The following is a 20,000-nucleotide window of genomic DNA, read 5'->3' on the forward strand; positions in this document are numbered from 1 at the left end:
AGATTTTCGGGAGAAAATTTGTCCCGGGAGGTTTTCGTGTGAGGCGCTGTATTTCGGGAGTCTCCCGGAAAATTCGGGAGGGTTGGCATGTATGTATATATGTATATATATATATATATATATATATATATATATATATATATGTATATATATATATATATATGTATATATATATATATATATATATATATATGTATATATATACAGGTAAAAGCCAGTAAATTAGAATATTTTGAAAAACTTGATTTATTTCAGTAATTGCATTCAAAAGGTGTAACTTGTACATTATATTTATTCATTGCACACAGACTGATGCATTCAAATGTTTATTTCATTTAATTTTGATGATTTGAAGTGGCAACAAATGAAAATCCAAAATTCCGTGTGTCACAAAATTAGAATATTACTTAAGGCTAATACAAAAAAGGGATTTTTAGAAATGTTGGCCAACTGAAAAGTATGAAAATGAAAAATATGAGCATGTACAATACTCAATACTTGGTTGGAGCTCCTTTTGCCTCAATTACTGCGTTAATGCTGCGTGGCATGGAGTCGATGAGTTTCTGGCACTGCTCAGGTGTTATGAGAGCCCAGGTTGCTCTGATAGTGGCCTTCAACTCTTCTGCGTTTTTGGGTCTGGCATTCTGCATCTTCCTTTTCACAATACCCCACAGATTTTCTATGGGGCTAAGGTCAGGGGAGTTGGCGGGCCAATTTAGAACAGAAATACCATGGTCCGTAAACCAGGCACGGGTAGATTTTGCGCTGTGTGCAGGCGCCAAGTCCTGTTGGAACTTGAAATCTCCATCTCCATAGAGCAGGTCAGCAGCAGGAAGCATGAAGTGCTCTAAAACTTGCTGGTAGACGGCTGCGTTGACCCTGGATCTCAGGAAACAGAGTGGACCGACACCAGCAGATGACATGGCACCCCAAACCATCACCCAACCATGCAAATTTTGCATTTCCTTTGGAAATCGAGGTCCCAGAGTCTGGAGGAAGACAGGAGAGGCACAGGATCCACGTTGCCTGAAGTCTAGTGTAAAGTTTCCACCATCAGTGATGGTTTGGGGTGCCATGTCATCTGCTGGTGTCGGTCCACTCTGTTTCCTGAGATCCAGGGTCAACGCAGCCGTCTACCAGCAAGTTTTAGAGCACTTCATGCTTCCTGCTGCTGACCTGCTCTATGGAGATGGAGATTTCAAGTTCCAACAGGACTTGGCGCCTGCACACAGCGCAAAATCTACCCGTGTCTGGTTTACGGACCATGGTATTTCTGTTCTAAATTGGCCCGCCAACTCCCCTGACCTTAGCCCCATAGAAAATCTGTGGGGTATTGTGAAAAAGAAGATGCAGAATGCCAGACCCAAAAACGCAGAAGAGTTGAAGGCCACTATCAGAGCAACCTGGGCTCTCATAACACCTGAGCAGTGCCAGAAACTCATCGACTCCATGCCACGCCACATTAACGCAGTAATTGAGGCAAAAGGAGCTCCAACCAAGTATTGAGTATTGTACATGCTCATATTTTTCATTTTCATACTTTTCAGTTGGCCAACATTTCTAAAAATCCCTTTTTTGTATTAGCCTTAAGTAATATTCTAATTTTGTGACACACGGAATTTTGGATTTTCATTTGTTGCCACTTCAAATCATCAAAATTAAATGAAATAAACATTTGAATGCATCAGTCTGTGTGCAATGAATAAATATAATGTACAAGTTACACCTTTTGAATGCAATTACTGAAATAAATCAAGTTTTTCAAAATATTCTAATTTACTGGCTTTTACCTGTATATATATATATATATATATATATATATATATATATATATATATATATATATATATATATATAATGTTTATAAACTCAGGAAACACTTTTCTGGACACATGAGAACTTCAATTATGACCAATGTATGATCCTGTAACTACTTGGTATTGGATCCATACCCAAATTTGTGGTATCATCCAAAACTAATGTAAAGTATTAAACAACAGCAGAATGAGTGATTATTACATTTTAACGGAAGTGTAGATAGAACATGTTAAAACAGAAAGTAAGTAAATAACAGTAAATGAACAAGTAGATTAACAATCCATCATCATTTTGAGAACATAATAATAAATTGAGAAGTGACAATTTATTACTGCATATGTTAACAGCCAAATTAGGATCTTTTGTTTGCTTACTTACTACTAAAAGACAAGTTTTATTAGTATGTTTACTATTTTATTTAAGGCCAACATTTTTCTTCAATTGCAATAAGAAACATGTTTCATGTATCGTAAGATTTTTTGTTAAAATAAAGACAATAATGCCATTTTTTGTGATACCCTTCATTTTTGCCCGAATGCAGCTGAGATAGGCTCCCCGCAACCCCAAAAGGGACAAGCGGTAGAAAATGGATGGACCCTTCATTTAGAAAAGTATCGAAATACATTTTGGTACCGGTACCAAAATATTGGTATCGGGACAACCCTATTACAAACCCCGTTTCCATATGAGTTGGGAAATTGTGTTAGATGTAAATATAAACGAAATACAATGATTTGCAAATCATATTCAACCCATATTCAGTTGAATATGCTACAAAGACAACATATTTGATGTTCAAACTGATAAACATTTTTTTTTTTGCAAATAATCATTAACTTTAGAATTTGATGCCAGCAACACGTGACAAAGAAGTTGGGAAAGGTGGCAATAAATATTGATAAAGTTGAGGAATGCTCATCAAACACTTATTTGGAACATCCCACAGGTGTGCAGGCTAATTGGGAACAGGTGGGTGCCATGATTGGGTATAAAAACAGCTTCCCAAAAAATGCTCAGTCTTTCACAAGAAAGGATGGGGCGAGGTACACCCCTTTGTCCACAACTGCGTGAGCAAATAGTCAAACAGTTTAAGAACAACGTTTCTCAAAGTGCAATTGCAAGAAATTTAGGGATTTCAACATCTACGGTCCATAATATCATCAAAAGGTTCAGAGAATCTGGAGAAATCACTCCACGTAAGCGGCATGGCCGGAAACCAACATTGAATGACCGTGACCTTCGATCCCTCAGACGGCACTGTATCAAAAACCGACATCAATCTCTAAAGGATATCACCACATGGGCTCAGGAACACTTCAGAAAACCACTGTCACTAAATACAGTTTGTCGCTACATCTGTAAGTGCAAGTTAAAGCTCTACTATGCAAAGCGAAAGCCATTTATCAACAACATCCAGAAACGCTGCCGGCTTCTCTGGGCCCGAGATCATCTAAGATGGACTCATGCAAAGTGGAAAAGTGTTCTGTGGTCTGACGAGTCCACATTTCAAATTGTTTTTGGAAATATTCGACATCATGTCATCCGGACCGAAGGGGAAGCGAGCCATCCAGACTGTTATCGACGCAAAGTTCAAAAGTTCAAAAGCCAGCATCTGTGATGGTATGGGGGTGCATTAGTGCCCAAGGCATGGGTATCTTACACATCTGTGAAGGCACCATTAATGCTGAAAGGTACATACAGGTTTTGGAACAACATTAGCTGCCATCTAAGCGCCGTCTTTTTCATGGACGCCCCTGCTTATTTCAGCAAGACAATGCCAAGCCACATTCAGCACGTCTTACAACAGCGTGGCTTCGTAAAAAAAAGAGTGCGGGTACTTTCCTGGCCCACCTGCAGTCCAGACCTGTCTCCCATCGAAAATGTGTGGCGCATTATGAAGCGTAAAATACGACAACGGAGACCCCGGACTGTTGAACGACTGATTGTATTCCGTTTATATTTACATCTCACACAATTTCCCAACTCATATGGAAACAGGGTTTGTACATTGCGATGTCTGTCAGGTTGAGTTCGTTCATCCGATGAGCCTCTTACCCGGCCGATGGTTCCCTCCATGGGCTTGTACTCGGTCATGAACTCATCCAGGAAGACCTTGAAGGTGTTCACCCACACCTTCACGGGCGACTCGCTCCAGTCCCGCTGCTCCAGCCGCATGGTCTTCTCCAGGATGTGCTCAAACAGGGCGTAGAGGTCCTTGTAACGGATACTCTTCCCGTCGTCCATCTGGTGGTCAGGACGAGGACGTGCGACATGTTGACATCAAACATGGCCGTGATCACATGTCAGGGTTAGACTGCGGAGGACTCACAGCCAGGGCGGTGGAGTACGAGTTGAAGATGTTGATCCTGAACTCCTTCAGCGCTTTCTTGAAGACCACGTCCACCATGGTGTCCTTCTTCCCGTTTTCACTCTCCAGGTCAGCGATCTGCAAGCACAAACACTTTTTGGGTCAACATCTGCACAGTAAGGTGTCATAGTAATCCCACTAATTCTAAATAAAAAAAGAACACATTCGTTATTGTTGGGCGATGGCGCCATCTGCTGGGCGAATGCCTAGTGTTTCCTACTTTTTAAAGCTTTGAACTGGAAATAGAAGTGCCATTCCGTCTTCTAATCCTCCATAGCGTTTCTACTCGTATGGATTCTTCATTCATCACTCAAGCAATGTTTGTAAGTTTTTACTTACTAAGTTTGTCATGTCTGTAGGAGTGTTCTCAAGCATTTTTGTACATGCTATCGTAATGAAATGAAGCTAACGCCGTTAGCATTAGGTAATATGTTAACACGTTTGCGAGTGTCTTTGTTAATATTAAAAACTTACAAGGGCATTCTGTTTGTATTGTTCCAGTTTCACAAATCCCTCAGTAAATTCACCAGGACGTCACTGTGGAGTTATTGAGTCTGTTTAGCTCAGGGGTCGGCAACCTGCGGCTCGAGAGCCGCATAGCGCCGCCCAAGTTGCGCTCTGGAGCTTTTTCAAAAATGTATGAAAAATGGAAAAAGATGAGGGGAAAAAAAATATTTTTTGTTTTAATATGGTTTCTGTAGGAGGACAAACATGACACAAACCTCCTAATTGTTATAAAGCACACTGTTTATATTAAACATGCTTCACTGACTCAAGTATTTGGCGAGCGCCGTTTTGTCCTACTAATTTTGGCGGTCCTTGAACTCACCGTAGTTTGTTTACATGTATAGCTTTCTCCGACTTTCGAGGACGTGTTTTATGCCACTTCTTTTTCTGTCTCATTTTGTCCACCAAACTTTTAACGTTGTGCATGAATGCACAAAGGTGAATTTTGTTGATGTTATTGACTTGTGTGGAGTGCTAATCAGACATATTTGGTCACTGCAAGACTGCAAGCTAATCGATACTAACATGCTATTTAGGCTAGCTATATGTACATATTGCATCATTATGCCTAATTTGTAGCTATATTTGAGGTCATTTAGTTTCCTTTAAGTCATCTCAATTCAATGTATATCTCATGACACACTATCTGTATGTAATATGGCTTTTAATTTGTTGCGGCTCCAGATTTGTTTTTGTATTTTTGGTCCAATATGGCTCTTTCAACATTTTGGGTTGCCGACCCCTGGTTTAGCTGATTGGCGAGCTAGCTTCCGCAGCTAGTGGATCCATGACGATGACTACTGTTTTGTTTGATCAGCCGTTTTACTGCCGCGTTACAATCAATCATCCATCCATTTCCTACCGCTTGTCCCTTTCGAGGTCGCAGGGGGTGCTGGAGCCTATCTCAGCTGCATTCGGGCAGTAGGCGGGGTACATCCTGGACAAGTCGCCACCTCATCGCAGGGCCAGGACAGATAGACAGACAACATTCACACTCACATTCACACACTATATCATATTTGTACATGTTGTATTTGCTGATGTTGCTCTATTGTTGCTGTTGTTGTTTTTGTCTCTCTGTCTAATACCCCTCTTGTCCCCACAATTTCCCCTTCTGTCTTCGTTTTTTTTGTCTTTTTATCCCCTCCTGCTCCGGCCTGGCTGCACCAAATGATAATATAAATACATTTAATAAAGTCAAATACAAATAAGGCAACAAGAGAAGTATCCTACACTTCTCTTTTGTAAAGTAAACCTGAACAGCCGATATGGGCATCTACATCAACTATATGATTTGCCTGAGAAGCTGGACAGGACAAAAAAAAACATTCACACACTAGGACCAATTTAGTGTTGCCAATCAACCTATCCCCAGGTGCATGTTTTTGGAGGTGGGAGGAAGCCATCATTCAAGCTTTATTGCAGAATCCAACGTCTAAGTCGACATACAATCACATACAGTACATAAAACAAAGAATACAGCATAAAACGCATTATCACATAATATTGTATGATAATAAAGCACCGTTTGGAAACAGTTAAGGGATGTAAATAAACATTTATTAAATATTTCAGCGTAAATAACTCATTCATATATATAAATCTGCGTTTTATAGCCAAGTGCGGCTAATTTTTTACCTCTAAAATTTAGTATTTAATTTAATTTAATTTTTTACATCTAAAATTTAGCGCTCTATCGTCCGGAAAATACGGTGTATTATTTTCTCTAGTTTAATGGTGTCATTATGTACCAGCCAGGAGGGAGAGTGCAGGAGAATGCTGAGCACACACACGTCAAGTTAACTTTCAGTTTCTAAACCCGTCAAGGTGGTGCAACCTAGGTGGTCAAAAGCACAGATTGCTCTGGCCTTTAGATAGCTCGGTTCACTCTCTCCAGTGCTGGGATTGCTATTGTTTGTACTTAGTCCTGTTCTGTAAAATACACATTTTTAACTTAAATTCTAGTCACTTCTCATCATTTTAGACAACCTTAAAACAAAAAGATTTTGGGTTGACTCTCCCAAATAATATGTACCTCAAAAATTCTAACTTTTCATTTATAAGCGCCTTTTAGAAAGTCATGGACAAACAAGGCAACACTATATAACATTTTTTTTTTCAAATATTATAAAGTATGAAGCAAATGACGAGACGTAAACAGATTATTGTAACCTTCTTCAGGAGGAAGTCATTCATGGTGCGATAGTCGTGGGCTGAGGTGAGGATGTGCAGTGCATCGTTCTGCCACTGGGTGGGTTCCAGAGCAATGCTGCTGATCTTCACGCTGCGACGTCGTTTCATCTTGGGAGAAGGCTCCTTGTTCTCCTTACTGTCCCGCACACCCCCGGGAGGAACGACTTCCAGGTCTGGACTGTGAGGTGGAGACGGGCCATCTGACGGACAGACGCGGAGAAAAATACTTTGAATACTGACGAGTTTGCAAATGTAACTAACATATGGGGGGGCAACAAGTATAGATGACGACATAGAAATTCTGTTTTCTTCCAATCCAGTGTCATTAATTCTAAATCATATATTTCAAATGGTAAGTTTGAAAATGGTGCGGGTCTCATGGCCTTGAAACAACTTGTGGAATAGAAAATAAGCTGAACATAAGAATACATGAAGAATGAAAGCTGAACACAAGTTGAATAAAAGCAGAACATAAGAACATAAGCAGAACAGAAGAAAAAGAACAGGAGAAAATTCTAAGCAGAACATAAAAACACAAAAATAAATTAAGTAGAACACAAGCTGACACACAAGAACATAAGAGGAACATAAGAAGAACATGAAAAGAACATACAAATAACACAAGAAGAATATAAGAAGAATATGTTGATCCTGAACTCCTGGGCCACCTACTCAGTGGCCTAGTGGTTAGAGTGTCCACCCTGAGATCGGTAGGTTGTGAGTTGAAACCCCGGCCGAGTCATACCAAAGACTATAGAAATGGGACCCATTACCTCCCTGCTTGGCACTCAGCATCAAGGGTTGGAATTGGGGGTTAAATCACCAAAAATGATTCCCGGGCGCGGCACCACTGCTGCCCACTGCTCCCCTCACCACCCAAGGGGTGATCAAGGGGATGGGTCAAATGCAGAGGACAAATTTCACCACACCTAGTGTGTGTGTGACAATCATTGGTACTTTAACTTAACTTTAATAAGAGGAACATAAGAATGACATAAGCATGGGAAGACCATAAAAAAAACATTAAAAAAAAAGAAGATAGCATGAGAATAACATAAGGACATGAGAAGAACATGATAAAACGTGAGAAGAACATACAAAAACAATAATAAGAACATGAGAAGAACATAAAGAAACATAATAAGAAGATGAGAAGCAGATAAGAAGAACATAAGAAAAACTTAAAATCATGAAAAGAACATAAGAAAAACATAAGCACATGAACAGAACATAAGAACATGGGAAGAACATAAGAACATAATAAGAACATGAGGAGAACATTAGAAGAATATAAAAAGAAGATGAGAAGAACGTAATACTAACATGAGAATAACATAAGAAAAACATGAAAAGAACATAAGAAAAACATAATAAGAACATGAGAAGAACATAAGAAAAATATGAGAAGAACAATAAAAAACATAAGGAAATGAAAAGAACATAAGAACATGAGAAGAGCATAAGAAAAACATAACAAGAACACGAGAAAAACATAATAAGAACATAAGAAGAATATGAGAAGAACATCAGAAGAACACCTCCTCACCATGCATCTCACCAGCATCGCCCCTGCTGGCTGCCTTGTCCAGGATGACTTTTTTCTCGCTGTGTTTGGTTTTACTCCAGAACCGCATCTTCCCTCTCATCCTGCAGAAGACAAATCAGATTGACGTGAGGAAGAAGTCATGAACTACCGTAACTAGAATGCATTAATTATGAGCATTGCGTCATAACATTGATAGTTGTGGGTCTGCATTATACTTATATTTCCCGTTCATACCTTCCATCCTGACTGGAGGTTTTCCTCAGCACCTCCACTTTGCCCAGGTCTCCTGACGACATTGTTTTATGGATCTTCTTCTGATCCTTGTGAGAATCCTGCGAGGGGAAAAGAACACCAGACCTGATGAACTGTTACAGTAACATATTTAATATTAATCTCGTTCCATGCTGCAGTCTTTGTACTCAGTGTTGGATTAGTGACAAAGAAGGTGCACAAGAAGTGAAGCTCCTGCTTTTGAGCGTGGTTAGTTTTCAAATTTGAACCATTCCAGCATGCAGGAGCAAAATCGGAGGGTGCGCAGAGACCGCATTCTCGCCGTCCAAAGTCCGCTTTCAAGCAGAGAAACGCTTGTTGGTCAAAGAGTCCAGTAGGGGTGAGTTTAGCGATGTTAAAAGGCTCCGCCCCCCCAGCCGCATGACCCGTTGGCGCAAATGGCGGAAACAGGTCAGGGGGACCATTTACCGTCTCTGAGTCACTCTGATAGTCCGCATCGGGGGGGTGGGCGCACGAGGGCGACAGGGAGGGGGACAGCGTGCGGGAGTGGGCGGGGACGTAGTATTGGTCGTCGTCATCGTCCGACTGCGTCGGTCCCTCGGAGTTGCAGCGTGTGAGGAAGTCGGCGCGCGTCCGGGACATGCGCGCTTTCTTTTTGGGGCCCGGGCGGCCCACCTGCTGCCGGGCAACCACAGGAACGTCAGACCTCAAGTCTAAAACGCTGATGCAAGAAAGCTCAGCTCCTCTTCTCAAGACCGGAACCTAACTCGGGAACTTTCAAGTGAAAACAAGGAGTGGACTGACAGCCAATCAGCAGAGACCAAAAGACTGCAACTCTTCGTCAAGATCAAAAATTGTCAGATGACTGTCACTCATTTCAATCACTGGGTTCTTCCTCGAATCCTGGGGGAAAGACACAAAACGCTGCATCTCGCAAAGAGGCTTACCGCTCTGGTTCTGGATCCAGCAGAATGGGGATCATCTCTGAACATGGACAAGGATCTTTCCTGGTTGACCAAATCCTTATCTGACCTGGAAAAAACACTCCGGTTTAAAGTCTGACAGCATTGACACTCATAGATCTGGACCCCCAAAAAATATGTCTTCAGGTAATATTCCCACCAAAATAGGCAGTCACTTTATAGCTTTGTTTTCTAAAAGACTTTCAGCACATATTATGGAACGCCCACTTTTATCTCCAAAGTGTGGGCGGGCCTATTGACGTCTTAACGAAAGGAAGGCTGCTTTCTGTTCTGGCGATGCAAGAAAAAAGCAAACAACTGAGAAGTGACATATTCAAGGCAAAAATTGCGTACGAGAACAAAATAGAAAGCAAATATTTTAGTGGCAACATACAACAAGCTTGGGAGGATCTAAATGCAAAAATAGGCATATGTGACACTCCTTCAAACATTAGTGTATGTTTTGCTAATGAGTTGAATAAATTATTTTGTAGATTTGATAAAGTGGATGCTAAACCAGAATGTGATGAGATCTGTAAACATCACTGAGGATGCTGTGGTTCAAAGTATTCTTAAACCGAAGCCAACAAGGCTGCTGGCCCAGACAGCCTGAAAACCAGTCTACTTAAAGACTGTGCTTCCCAGCTGAAAGGAGACTTTTTCAAAGCTCTTTAATTTCCTTCTTGTCATAGGTGTGCCCAAACCCCGGAAAAGTTCCATTATTATATTGCTGATTCTTTCCTCAGGATGCTTGAGGAACAGCTGAACGAGCACGAGGAAACAAAAGGCTATGACGTCTATGGACTTAGACTAATCCATGCCTTTGTCTCCAGCAGGTTAGACTACAGAAATGGCCTTCTCACTTGGCTCTCTAAACGAGCTGTATAGCAGTTGCAGTACATCCAAAATGCTGCTGCTCGAGTCCTGACTAGAACCAGGAAATACGACCGTATGAGTCCAGTGCTCAGGTCACTGCACTGGCTTCCTTTTGCTCAGAGAATAGACTTTAAAACTGCTCTCCTTGTGTACAAGTCTTGTCATGATCTTGTGCCTAAGTACGTCTCTGACATGTTAGAGCCATATGAACCATCTCAACCTCTGAGAACCTCAAGGAGTGGTCTTCTGCTGGTGCCCAGAGTCAGGACCAGACATGGTGAGGCTGTGTTTCAGTTTAATGCTCCTGAAATCTGGAATAGTCTTCCTGAGATGTGAGACGGGCCTCAACATTGGGAATGTTCAAATCCAGCCTGAAAACACTTTTGTTTAATTGTGCATATAACAACGGAATGTATATCTACACTATTTTATTTTAATTTGAATGATGATTCATTTTGCGTTTACATTTGCTGTAAAGCACTAACTAAACTTAAAGAGCAAAGAAGTCCGGACATTATATTTATTTTTTGCTCATATTGTTAACCATATCAGTTTTTAAGTAATCATGGACCAGGGCAACAAAACATGCAATTAAGTGATCTGGACGCTATGGGTCCTTTAAGGTCTCAACTCTGTGAACGAACTGAGAGCAGGTTAGGCGGTTTTGACTTACTTGGAAAAGGGCAGCTTGCGTCTGGGTGGTGAGAACACGGTAGTTGATGGTTTCTCTGTCATGTTTACGATCACTGTCTGCGCAGAACTTTTCTTCTGGGCTTTGGGTGGTTTGGTGTCCAGGACCGGGCTCTGAGCCGCCTGCCCGGGCGGCACGGCATTCCTCTCTTGCTGAACCGTGAGAATTGGAGGAAGACTGGGTTTTGTCTCCAAGGTGATGTGAATGCCCACCTCTGAGGGGCAAAGCCCAGGCAATTCTGGACTCGGTGAACGCGGGGCTGAAGATGTCACCTGAGAAGACTTCCCTTTCTCAAAACTGTCCCGCTTGGGCGGTGTAGTCCTTGAGGACGGAGGCGGTTCAATCGTGGATTGGACATCCAAACCTGAAATGTGGGTCAACGGGGAATTTGGTTGAGACGCCCCTTCTGGAGTTTGGGGTACCAGAGCTCCTTCTTCCACAGGACTCTCTTTCTGCATACTGATCAAGACCACAACAGGCCTTCGAGATGCAGACTCTCTTCTCTCGTAAGATTTATTGGGGCTTTCAGATTTTGCTTCTCGAACTGGACTTTGATCAGACGCGAAGTAAAAAGTTGCTCTTGGACTCCCAGTCCTGCAAGGTGAGTCCACCTTGGGCTTTTCGTTATGGTTCGAATCCCTCACTGGCTCTTGCGCTTGACTATCCATCCAGGATTGTTCCTGAGGTGCAAAACCTGCTGAACCTTCTGTCTCCATATCCTCGACAGAGAGCCGCTCAAACGTGTCACGGGTATCGAGACACCCGATAGGTGAAGGTCTGCAGGGGTCCTCCAGAGGTCCCGCCTCTTCTTGAATAGGGGTTTCCACACTGGTGGTGCGGACTTTGAGAAGTTCCAAGCTGAACTGAGCCTGCTCCAGTTCTCTCATTCGCCTGCTCTCTCTCTTGGATCGGGTCTTGTGACTGGCCTCGTCGATACCCCAGCTCGGATCTGAGTCTTTGCCAACATCGACGGCAAAAAGTGCAGAATCTTCTGTCGGTTCTCCCGGGAGAATCTGCACTCTTTCCTGTTCTGATGAGGTGAGGTCATGAATAATGGAGGTTTGCTGCTTCAGTTCTTGGAACCTAAACATGAGAGGATTGAAGTTTAGTCTGATCCTGATCTAGGTTGCATCAGACTAACCCCACTCTATGTACCTGAGCCGGGCCAAGTATCCTCTCGCCACCGCCTGCAACCGCGCCACAGTTCTGCGTATCGCATAGTAGCGTCTCCTCCCTGTGAACGCCCTCCAGGCCGTCTGGACCGTGATGACGGCCGTGGTCCTTCGATGGCAGCAGATCCTCCAGCTCCTCTGGATCACAGTCGCCGCATGCTGCCACCGCAGGAACACCCGGCGCTGCCTGTAGCACCTCCAGGCCGCCTGCAGGCACACGGCCGCTTGCTCCTCCACCATCAGGTCCAAGGCGGACTGCCTAAGAAGGCAGCAGCGCCACCACCGCTGCGGAACAGGGAAAGAGGAAAGGACCGGAACGTGTTACGTCGTCATAAAACCGCACCATCGCACATTCTTATCAAACGCTCACCTGGATGACGCACGCAGCCAGCCTCATTCCGACAAAGTGCCTCCTCTCCAAGACCGCCCTAAAGCGGCGCTGAAGCATGACAATGCGCCGCAGCACTTCCTGGTGGAGAAGTGTCTGAAGACGCTGACGCTCCGCCTCCCGCAGGAACACCTGGACCAGGTTGATTTATTTATACAGCACTTTTCATACACAGGTAAGTAGCAACACTAAGTACTTTACACTTCAAAAAAAAAAGAAAGAAGAGAAGAAAACACACACATACACACACGCAGACAGCACTATTGGCAATAACAAAACATGGCACGCCACTGAGGATTGAGGGAAAAAACGCCACGTTTGAGGCGTCTACACTGGAGAATAATTAAAATAAACGCCATCTAAAAAAAATAGAATAAACATTTTAAAGATATGTAAAAACCCATCCATCCATCCATCCATCTTCTTCCGCTTATCCGAGGTTGGGGAAGCAGCCTAAGCAGGGAAGCCCAGACTTACCTCTCCCCAGCCACTTCGTCCAGCTCTTCCTGTGGGACCCCGAGGCGTTCCCAGGCCAGCCGGGAGACATTGTCTTCCCAACGTGTCCTGGGTCTTCCCCGCGGCCTCCTACCGGTCGGACGTGCCCTAAACACCTCCCAAGGGAGGCGTTCGGGTGGCATCCTGACCAGATTTCCGAACCACCTCATCTGGCTCCTCTCGATGTGGAGGAGCAGCGGCTTTACTTTGAGCTACCCCCGGATGGCAGAGCTTCTCACCCTATCTCTAAGGGAGAGCCCCGCCACCCGGCGGAGGAAACTCATTTCGGCCGCTTGTACCCGTGATAACCCAAAGCTCATGACCATAGGTGAGAATAGGAATGTAGATCGACCGGTAAATTGAGAGCTTTGCCTTCCGGCTCAGCTCCTTCTTCACCACAACGGATCCGCATTACTGAAGACGCCGCACCGATCCGCCTGTCGATCTCACGATCCACTCTTCCCTCACTCGTGAACAAGACTCTGAGGTACTTGAACTCCTCCACTTGGGGCAAGATCTCCTCCCCAACCCGGAGATGGCACTCCACCCTTTTCCGGGCGAGAACCATGGACTCGGACTTGGAGGTGCTGATTCTCATCCCAGTCGCTTCACACTCAGCTGCGAACCGATCCAGTGAGAGCTGAAGATCCTGGCCAGATGAAGCCATCAGGACCACATCATCTGCAAAAAGCAGAGACCTAATCCTGCAGCCACCAACCCAGATCCCCTCAACGCCTTGACTGCGCCTAGAAATTCTGTCCATAAAAGTTATGAACAGAATCGGTGACAAAGGGCAGCCTTGGCGGAGTCCAACCCTCACTGGAAACGTGTCCGACTTACTGCCGGCAATGCGAACCAAGCTCTGGCACTGATCATACAGGGAGCGGACTGCCACAATCAGACAGTCCGATACCCCATACTCTCTGAGCACTCCCCACAGGACTTCCCGAGGGACACGGTCGAATGCCTTCTCCAAGTCCACAAAACACATGTAGACTGGTTGGGCAAACTCCCGTGCACCCTCAAGGACCCTGCCGAGAGTATAGAGCTGGTCCACAGTTCCACGACCAGGACGAAAACCACACTGTTCCTCCTGAATCCGAGGTTCGACTATCCGGCGTAGCCTCCTCTCCAGTACACCCGAATAGACCTTACCGGGAAGGCTGAGGAGTGTGATCCCACTATAGTTAGAACACACCCTCCGGTTCCCCTTCTTAAAGAGAGGAACCACCATCCCGGTCTGCCAATCAAGAGGTACCGCTCCCGATGTCCACGCGATGCTGCAGAGTCTTGTCAACCAAGACTCTGCATGTAAAAATGTAAAAACCCAATATAAATAATACATTAATAAATGATTACAAACATAACATTGAGAATAATAGAAGTATTAATAGCAATAAATACAATAGAAAATGACAATAAAAATAAAAACCCTAAAATAATCAGTAAAAAGCCGGATTAAAATGGTATGTCTTCATTTAACCCTTATTTTTTTTTCAAATATCAACATTCTCTGTAGTCCTGAGGGCTCTCTGGCAGGCTGTTCCACAGGTGGGGGCCAAAGTAGCTAAAATAAAAGCTGCCTCACTGTGGGTCTTTGTTCTGGTATTGGGTAAGGTTCAAAGTTTGGGGCCAGACAACCTCAGGAGTTGTGAGGGTTGATTCGGTAAAAGCAGGTCGCAAGGATACGAGGGCGCGAGGCCATTTAGACATTAAAAACCAATAAGAGAACTTTAAAAATCGACCCTAAAGCATACGGTAGGCCAATGCAGCAACTTTAAAACTGGTGTAATGTGCTCACGCCCGTGCAGCTGAGTTTTGTAATAATTGCAGAGTTTTAATATTTTTTTCGGGAAGACCAAAGAGCATTACAATAGTATAAGCGGCAGGAAATAAAAGCATGCACTAGCACGCCCGTGATGACCCCAGTTAAAAATGGGCAGATTGTTCTAAAGATGTTTAGTTGGTTGGTTGAAGTTTAATTCAAACATGTATACAGTTTTAACATGATAAATCAATTTTTTTTAAATTTCAAGCCCAAAAAGGAGTAAAAAGAAGCAAACATTTTAATTAATCCTCTCCTCTTTCCACTTGATAGCAGCTACTTACACATATGTTCACATCCTGTTGTCAGTTTGTAACATGATTAACATCAATGATTTCTAAATAAAACACTTATTTTAATAAATAGTTAAATCTGTTATTATTCAGTTATAAATATGAATAATATCTTGTTTTCACTCAGTATCATAATTCTTCTTCCTTGTACTTTGTAAAAACTTTGAACATCCTCTTAAATCGGATAATATCAGTACATTGATTAATTTACTTAATCCATTTCATAACTTAATTCCACATACTGATATGCTAAAAGTCTTAAGTGTTGTATGTGCATACAAATGTTTCTCTAAGGTTATATTTCTCCTCTTTAGTTGAGAAGAACTGTTGTCCATTCTTGGTTAGCAGGGTAAAGTTACCGTTGTACATAATTTTAGCTGTTCGCAAATGCACCAACTCATTGAATTTCAGTATTTTGGATTCAATAAATAAATAATTTGTATGTTCTCTATAGCCAACATTATGTATTATTCTAAATGAAGTCTTTTGTAACATAGTTAATGAATGAAGTGAACTTTTTAAAGTTATTTCCCCATATTTCTACCCAATAACTCGGATATGGTAACACTAGCGAGCAATAGAGACTATCAAGTGATTTTTGGTCAAGAACGTATTTAGCTTAATTTATTATAGAAATATTTCTTGCCTATTTTTGCAACACTTTTAATATGTGGCATAAAAGTCAGCTTGAAGTCAAAAATCCCATTCAGATTTTTTATGGATTGTAATTTTGGTAAAAGTTTCTGTCTGTGGCCTTCAGGACCGATAACTAAAAGCTCAGTTTTGTCCTGGTTGAGCTGTAGGAAATTCCCTGCCATCCATGACTTAATGTCTAACATTGGTCCTGGGTCATCAGCAGGCACAGTACTGAACAACCGTGTACCATCAGCGGAAACTGTACCGTGTCTCCTAATGACGGTCCCAAGAGGCAACATATAAAGATTAAAAAGAATGGCACCTCAAATTGAGCCTCGGAGAACCCCAGCACCTTGTTTCAGTAAATACAAGGTGACGCAATGAAGAGTTGGTAGAGGCTGCGTACCGTTGTGTTGCCTACTTGGTACCCAGCGGGCAGGAGGTGGATCCGCCTGAAGAACTCCCTGATGCCTGACTTGGTGGAACTCGTACCGCGAGGCAGCAGCACATGAAAGTGGCAGACAAAATCCTGAAAAGAAGCCAAAATGACACATGATTAGATGTTGTGTGTCCACATTGTTTTTAATTATTATTTTTTTTGCACATAGCATTCAATCGAGGCAGGATTTGATTAACTGAGAATTATTTGGCTTACGGGAAACAATACAAGTGTCACGGAACTAAGGTATCAACTTTCAAACTGATTTAAAAGCCATTGAGTAAAATTATGTTTTAAGACGTGTAGTTAAAAGACATTTAAAAGCAGGATTAAACTCGGGACAGTCTAGTGCAGGGGTCGGCAACCCGCGGCTCCAGAGCCGCATGCGGCTCTTTGACCACTCTGATGCGGCTCAGCTGCATACTTGCCGACCCTCACGATTTTTCCGGGAGACTTCCGGATTTCAGTGCCTTTCCCGGAAATCTACCGGGGCAAACATTCTCAGATTTTCACCCGGACAACGATACTGAGGGCGTGCCATGATGGCACTGCTTTTAGGGTTCTCTATAACCTGTCGTTGTGTCCACTTTTTCACCATACAAACAGCGTGCCGGCCCAGTCACATGTTGTATGCAGATTTTGCTTGCACACTTAAGTGACAGCAAGGCAGGATTCCAATGCATCTCTAACTCTTCCGGGCTACATTATACACCCCCGCTACCACCAAACCCAAACTTTGTTCCTACACTCACCTATTGTCATGGACTTTGGGTTATGACATATAGGACAAAATCACGGATACAAGCGGCCAAAACTTGTTTCCCCCGTTGGGTGGCGGGGATCTCCCTTAGAGATAGGGTGACAAGCTCTGTCATTTAGGAGGAGCTTAAAATAAAGCCGCTGCTCCTCCACATCGAGAGAAGCCAGATGAGGTGGGGAGGTAGGAGGCCACGTGGAAAACCCAGGACACGTTGGGGGGACTATGTCTCCCAGCTGGCCTGGGGAGAGGAAAGTCTGGGCTTCTCTGCTTAGGCTTCTGCCCCCGACACCCGACCTCGGATAAGTGGAAGAAGATGGATGCATGGTGATTCTTTGGCGTGCCACTAGATGGAGTACATGTACCACCGTTTGAGAACCACCGGAATAGAGGGATCTAAATTTGGTTTCTTTATCTTACTTCAAATAATTTGGGACAGCTCCTGAAGCAAGACTGTTAATCATTCCCTAGACGTGGGGTACCATGACAACCCGGATGTCTTTGAACAGACCAAAGTGGACCAAAGTGGACCAAAGTGGTAACGCCCCTTCTGGCTGTCCTGGCGTTGACGGACTGCGTTCACAGAGTTCCTTTCAACTCCACTAAAAACCACATGAGTCTGAAGTACAAATGTCAGTTTTGGACATCTTAAGAGTTCATAAAAAAAAACCCCACACACAGGTGAAAACGACATCCTTGGTGGAGGTTACCTGAAAGGTGTACTTGATGCTGTATCCCGACTGTCGGATACGGACGGTCTCCAGCATGCCCGTATAGCGAAGCTGTCTGAGCACCAAGCTGTCATTAAATCGCAAAGGCAGCTGACAAGGACAAAAACACGAACAGGTTTTATTTTGCCGCAAGAAATATCAAAGTATCAAAATAATGTTTTTACCTTCTCAGCGTTGGAGCGAATGCACTTGACGAAGTACGGCTCTGATTGGTTGAGAGTCTCCATCAGTTTACTGAGAGAAGCCTGCACACGCACACACACATTGTTGTCGAGGTGAAGAGCAAATGAGCCTCCTTTCCTTGTGTATAATCATTCCCCGGGGATTCCAGCAAGAGGCGCCAGACAGTGCTGACTGACCTGGAACTGTGCGCTGATGCTGGGCGGTTTCTTCTTCTTGTGCAGGTGAAGCAAGGACTTGGTGATGCGGTCGTGGAGCGTCACGCTGCTCAGGTGGCGCAGAGACTTCACATCTAGTAAGTGCTACCCATATATATATTCATATAAAAACAGTTTAAAATCATAAGCGCAGCGTCATCTTTAAAGGCGATGTTGTGATGCTGATGTCCTACCTTGGGCAGAGTGGGCTTCAGCTTGCAGTTTTTGTTCCTCCTAAACAAATGAGATGAATCATGATTTTATTAGCAGATTTCAATGCAGCTTTCCCGGTTGAGATTAAAAGATTTTGTGTAAAAATTAATATTCCAATTGAGTGGAAGTTTTAAGTATTTTGATGAGTACCTACAAAGGTTTACGATCCGAAGTAGAAACCTGCCATGTGCTTTTCTGTTAAAGGGGAACATTATCACCAGACCTATGTAAGCGTCAATATATACCTTGATGTTGCAGAAAAAAGACCATATATATTTTTTAACCGATTTCCAAACTCTAAATGGGTGAATTTTGGCGAATTAAACGCCTTTCTAATATTCGCTCTCGGAGCGATGACGTCACAACGTGAAGCAATCCGCCATTTTCTCAAACACCGAGTCAAATCAGCTCTGTTATTTTCCGTTTTTTCGACTGTTTTCAGTACCTTGGAGACATCATGCCTCGTCGGTGTGTTGTCGGAGGGTGTAACAACACGAACAGGGACGGATTCAAGTTGCACCAGTGGCCCAAAGATGCGAAAGTGGCAAGAAATCGGACGTTTGTTCCGCACACTTTACCGACGAAAGCTATGCTACGACAGAGATGGCAAGAATGTGTGGATATTCTGCGATACTCAAAGCAGATGCATTTCCAACGATAAAGTCAAAGAAATCTGCCGCCAGACCCCCATTGGATCTGCCGGAGTGTGTGAGCAATTCAGGGACAAAGGACCTCGGTAGCACGACAAGCAATGGCGGCAGTTTGTTCCCGCAGACGAGCGAGCTAAACCCCCTGGAGGTCTTGGCTCACACCGTCCCTTATGCCACCGAAGATGATCAAGAGAAGAATATCGACCCTAGCTTCCATGGCCTGCTGACATCAACTCCAAAACTGGACAGATCAGCTTTCAGGAAAAGAGAGCGGATGAGGGTATGTCAACAGAATATATTAATTGATGAAAATTGGGCTGTCTGCACTCTCAAAGTGCATGTTGTTGCCAAATGTATTTCATATGCTGTAAACCTAGTTCATAGTTGTTAGTTTCCTTTAATGCCAAACAAACACATACCAATCGTTGGTTAGAAGGCGATCGCCGAATTCGTCCTCGCTTTCTCCCGTGTCGCTGGCTGTCGTGTCGTTTTCGTCGGTTTCGCTTGCATACGGTTCAAACCGATATGGCTCAATAGCTTCAGTTTCTTCTTCAATTTCGTTTTCGCTACCTGCCTCCACACTACAACCATCCGTTTCAATACATTCGTAATCTGTTGGATTGCTTAAGCCGCTGAAATCCGAGTCTGAATCCGACCTAATGTCGCTATAGCTTGCTGTTCTATCCGCCATGTTTGTTTGTATTGGCATCACTATGTGACGTCACAGGAAAATGGACGGGTGTATATAACGATGGTTAAAATCAGGCACTTTGAAGCTTTTTTAGGGGTATTGCGTGATGGGTAAAATTTTGAAAAAAACTTTGAAAAATAA

The 20,000-nt window shown here is 43.4% G+C and overlaps 1 protein-coding gene across 7 annotated transcripts in view; it reads right to left on the reverse strand.

Annotated features, from left to right (window-relative positions):
• LOC133572122 (unconventional myosin-IXAa-like) overlaps window positions 1-20,000 on the reverse strand; it is a 278,579-nt gene that overhangs the window by 34,105 nt on the left and 224,474 nt on the right. For all 7 annotated transcript variants that reach the window (XM_061924842.1, XM_061924841.1, XM_061924840.1 and 4 more), the window contains 14 exons: window positions 18,500-18,539; window positions 18,288-18,410; window positions 18,093-18,173; window positions 17,908-18,018; window positions 16,408-16,530; window positions 12,735-12,884; window positions 12,348-12,649; window positions 11,175-12,275; window positions 9,611-9,695; window positions 8,667-8,764; window positions 8,433-8,533; window positions 6,866-7,086; window positions 4,148-4,264; window positions 3,874-4,062 (listed from right to left, as the gene is read on the reverse strand). In XM_061924842.1, coding sequence (XP_061780826.1) covers window positions 3,874-4,062; window positions 4,148-4,264; window positions 6,866-7,086; window positions 8,433-8,533; window positions 8,667-8,764; window positions 9,611-9,695; window positions 11,175-12,275; window positions 12,348-12,649; window positions 12,735-12,884; window positions 16,408-16,530; window positions 17,908-18,018; window positions 18,093-18,173; window positions 18,288-18,410; window positions 18,500-18,539 — 2,842 coding nt within the window. The remainder of the gene's footprint in view (window positions 1-3,873; window positions 4,063-4,147; window positions 4,265-6,865; window positions 7,087-8,432; window positions 8,534-8,666; window positions 8,765-9,610; window positions 9,696-11,174; window positions 12,276-12,347; window positions 12,650-12,734; window positions 12,885-16,407; window positions 16,531-17,907; window positions 18,019-18,092; window positions 18,174-18,287; window positions 18,411-18,499; window positions 18,540-20,000) is intronic.

Source organism: Nerophis lumbriciformis, linkage group LG29 (assembly GCF_033978685.3).
Source record: "Nerophis lumbriciformis linkage group LG29, RoL_Nlum_v2.1, whole genome shotgun sequence".
NCBI lineage: Eukaryota > Metazoa > Chordata > Actinopteri > Syngnathiformes > Syngnathidae > Nerophis > Nerophis lumbriciformis.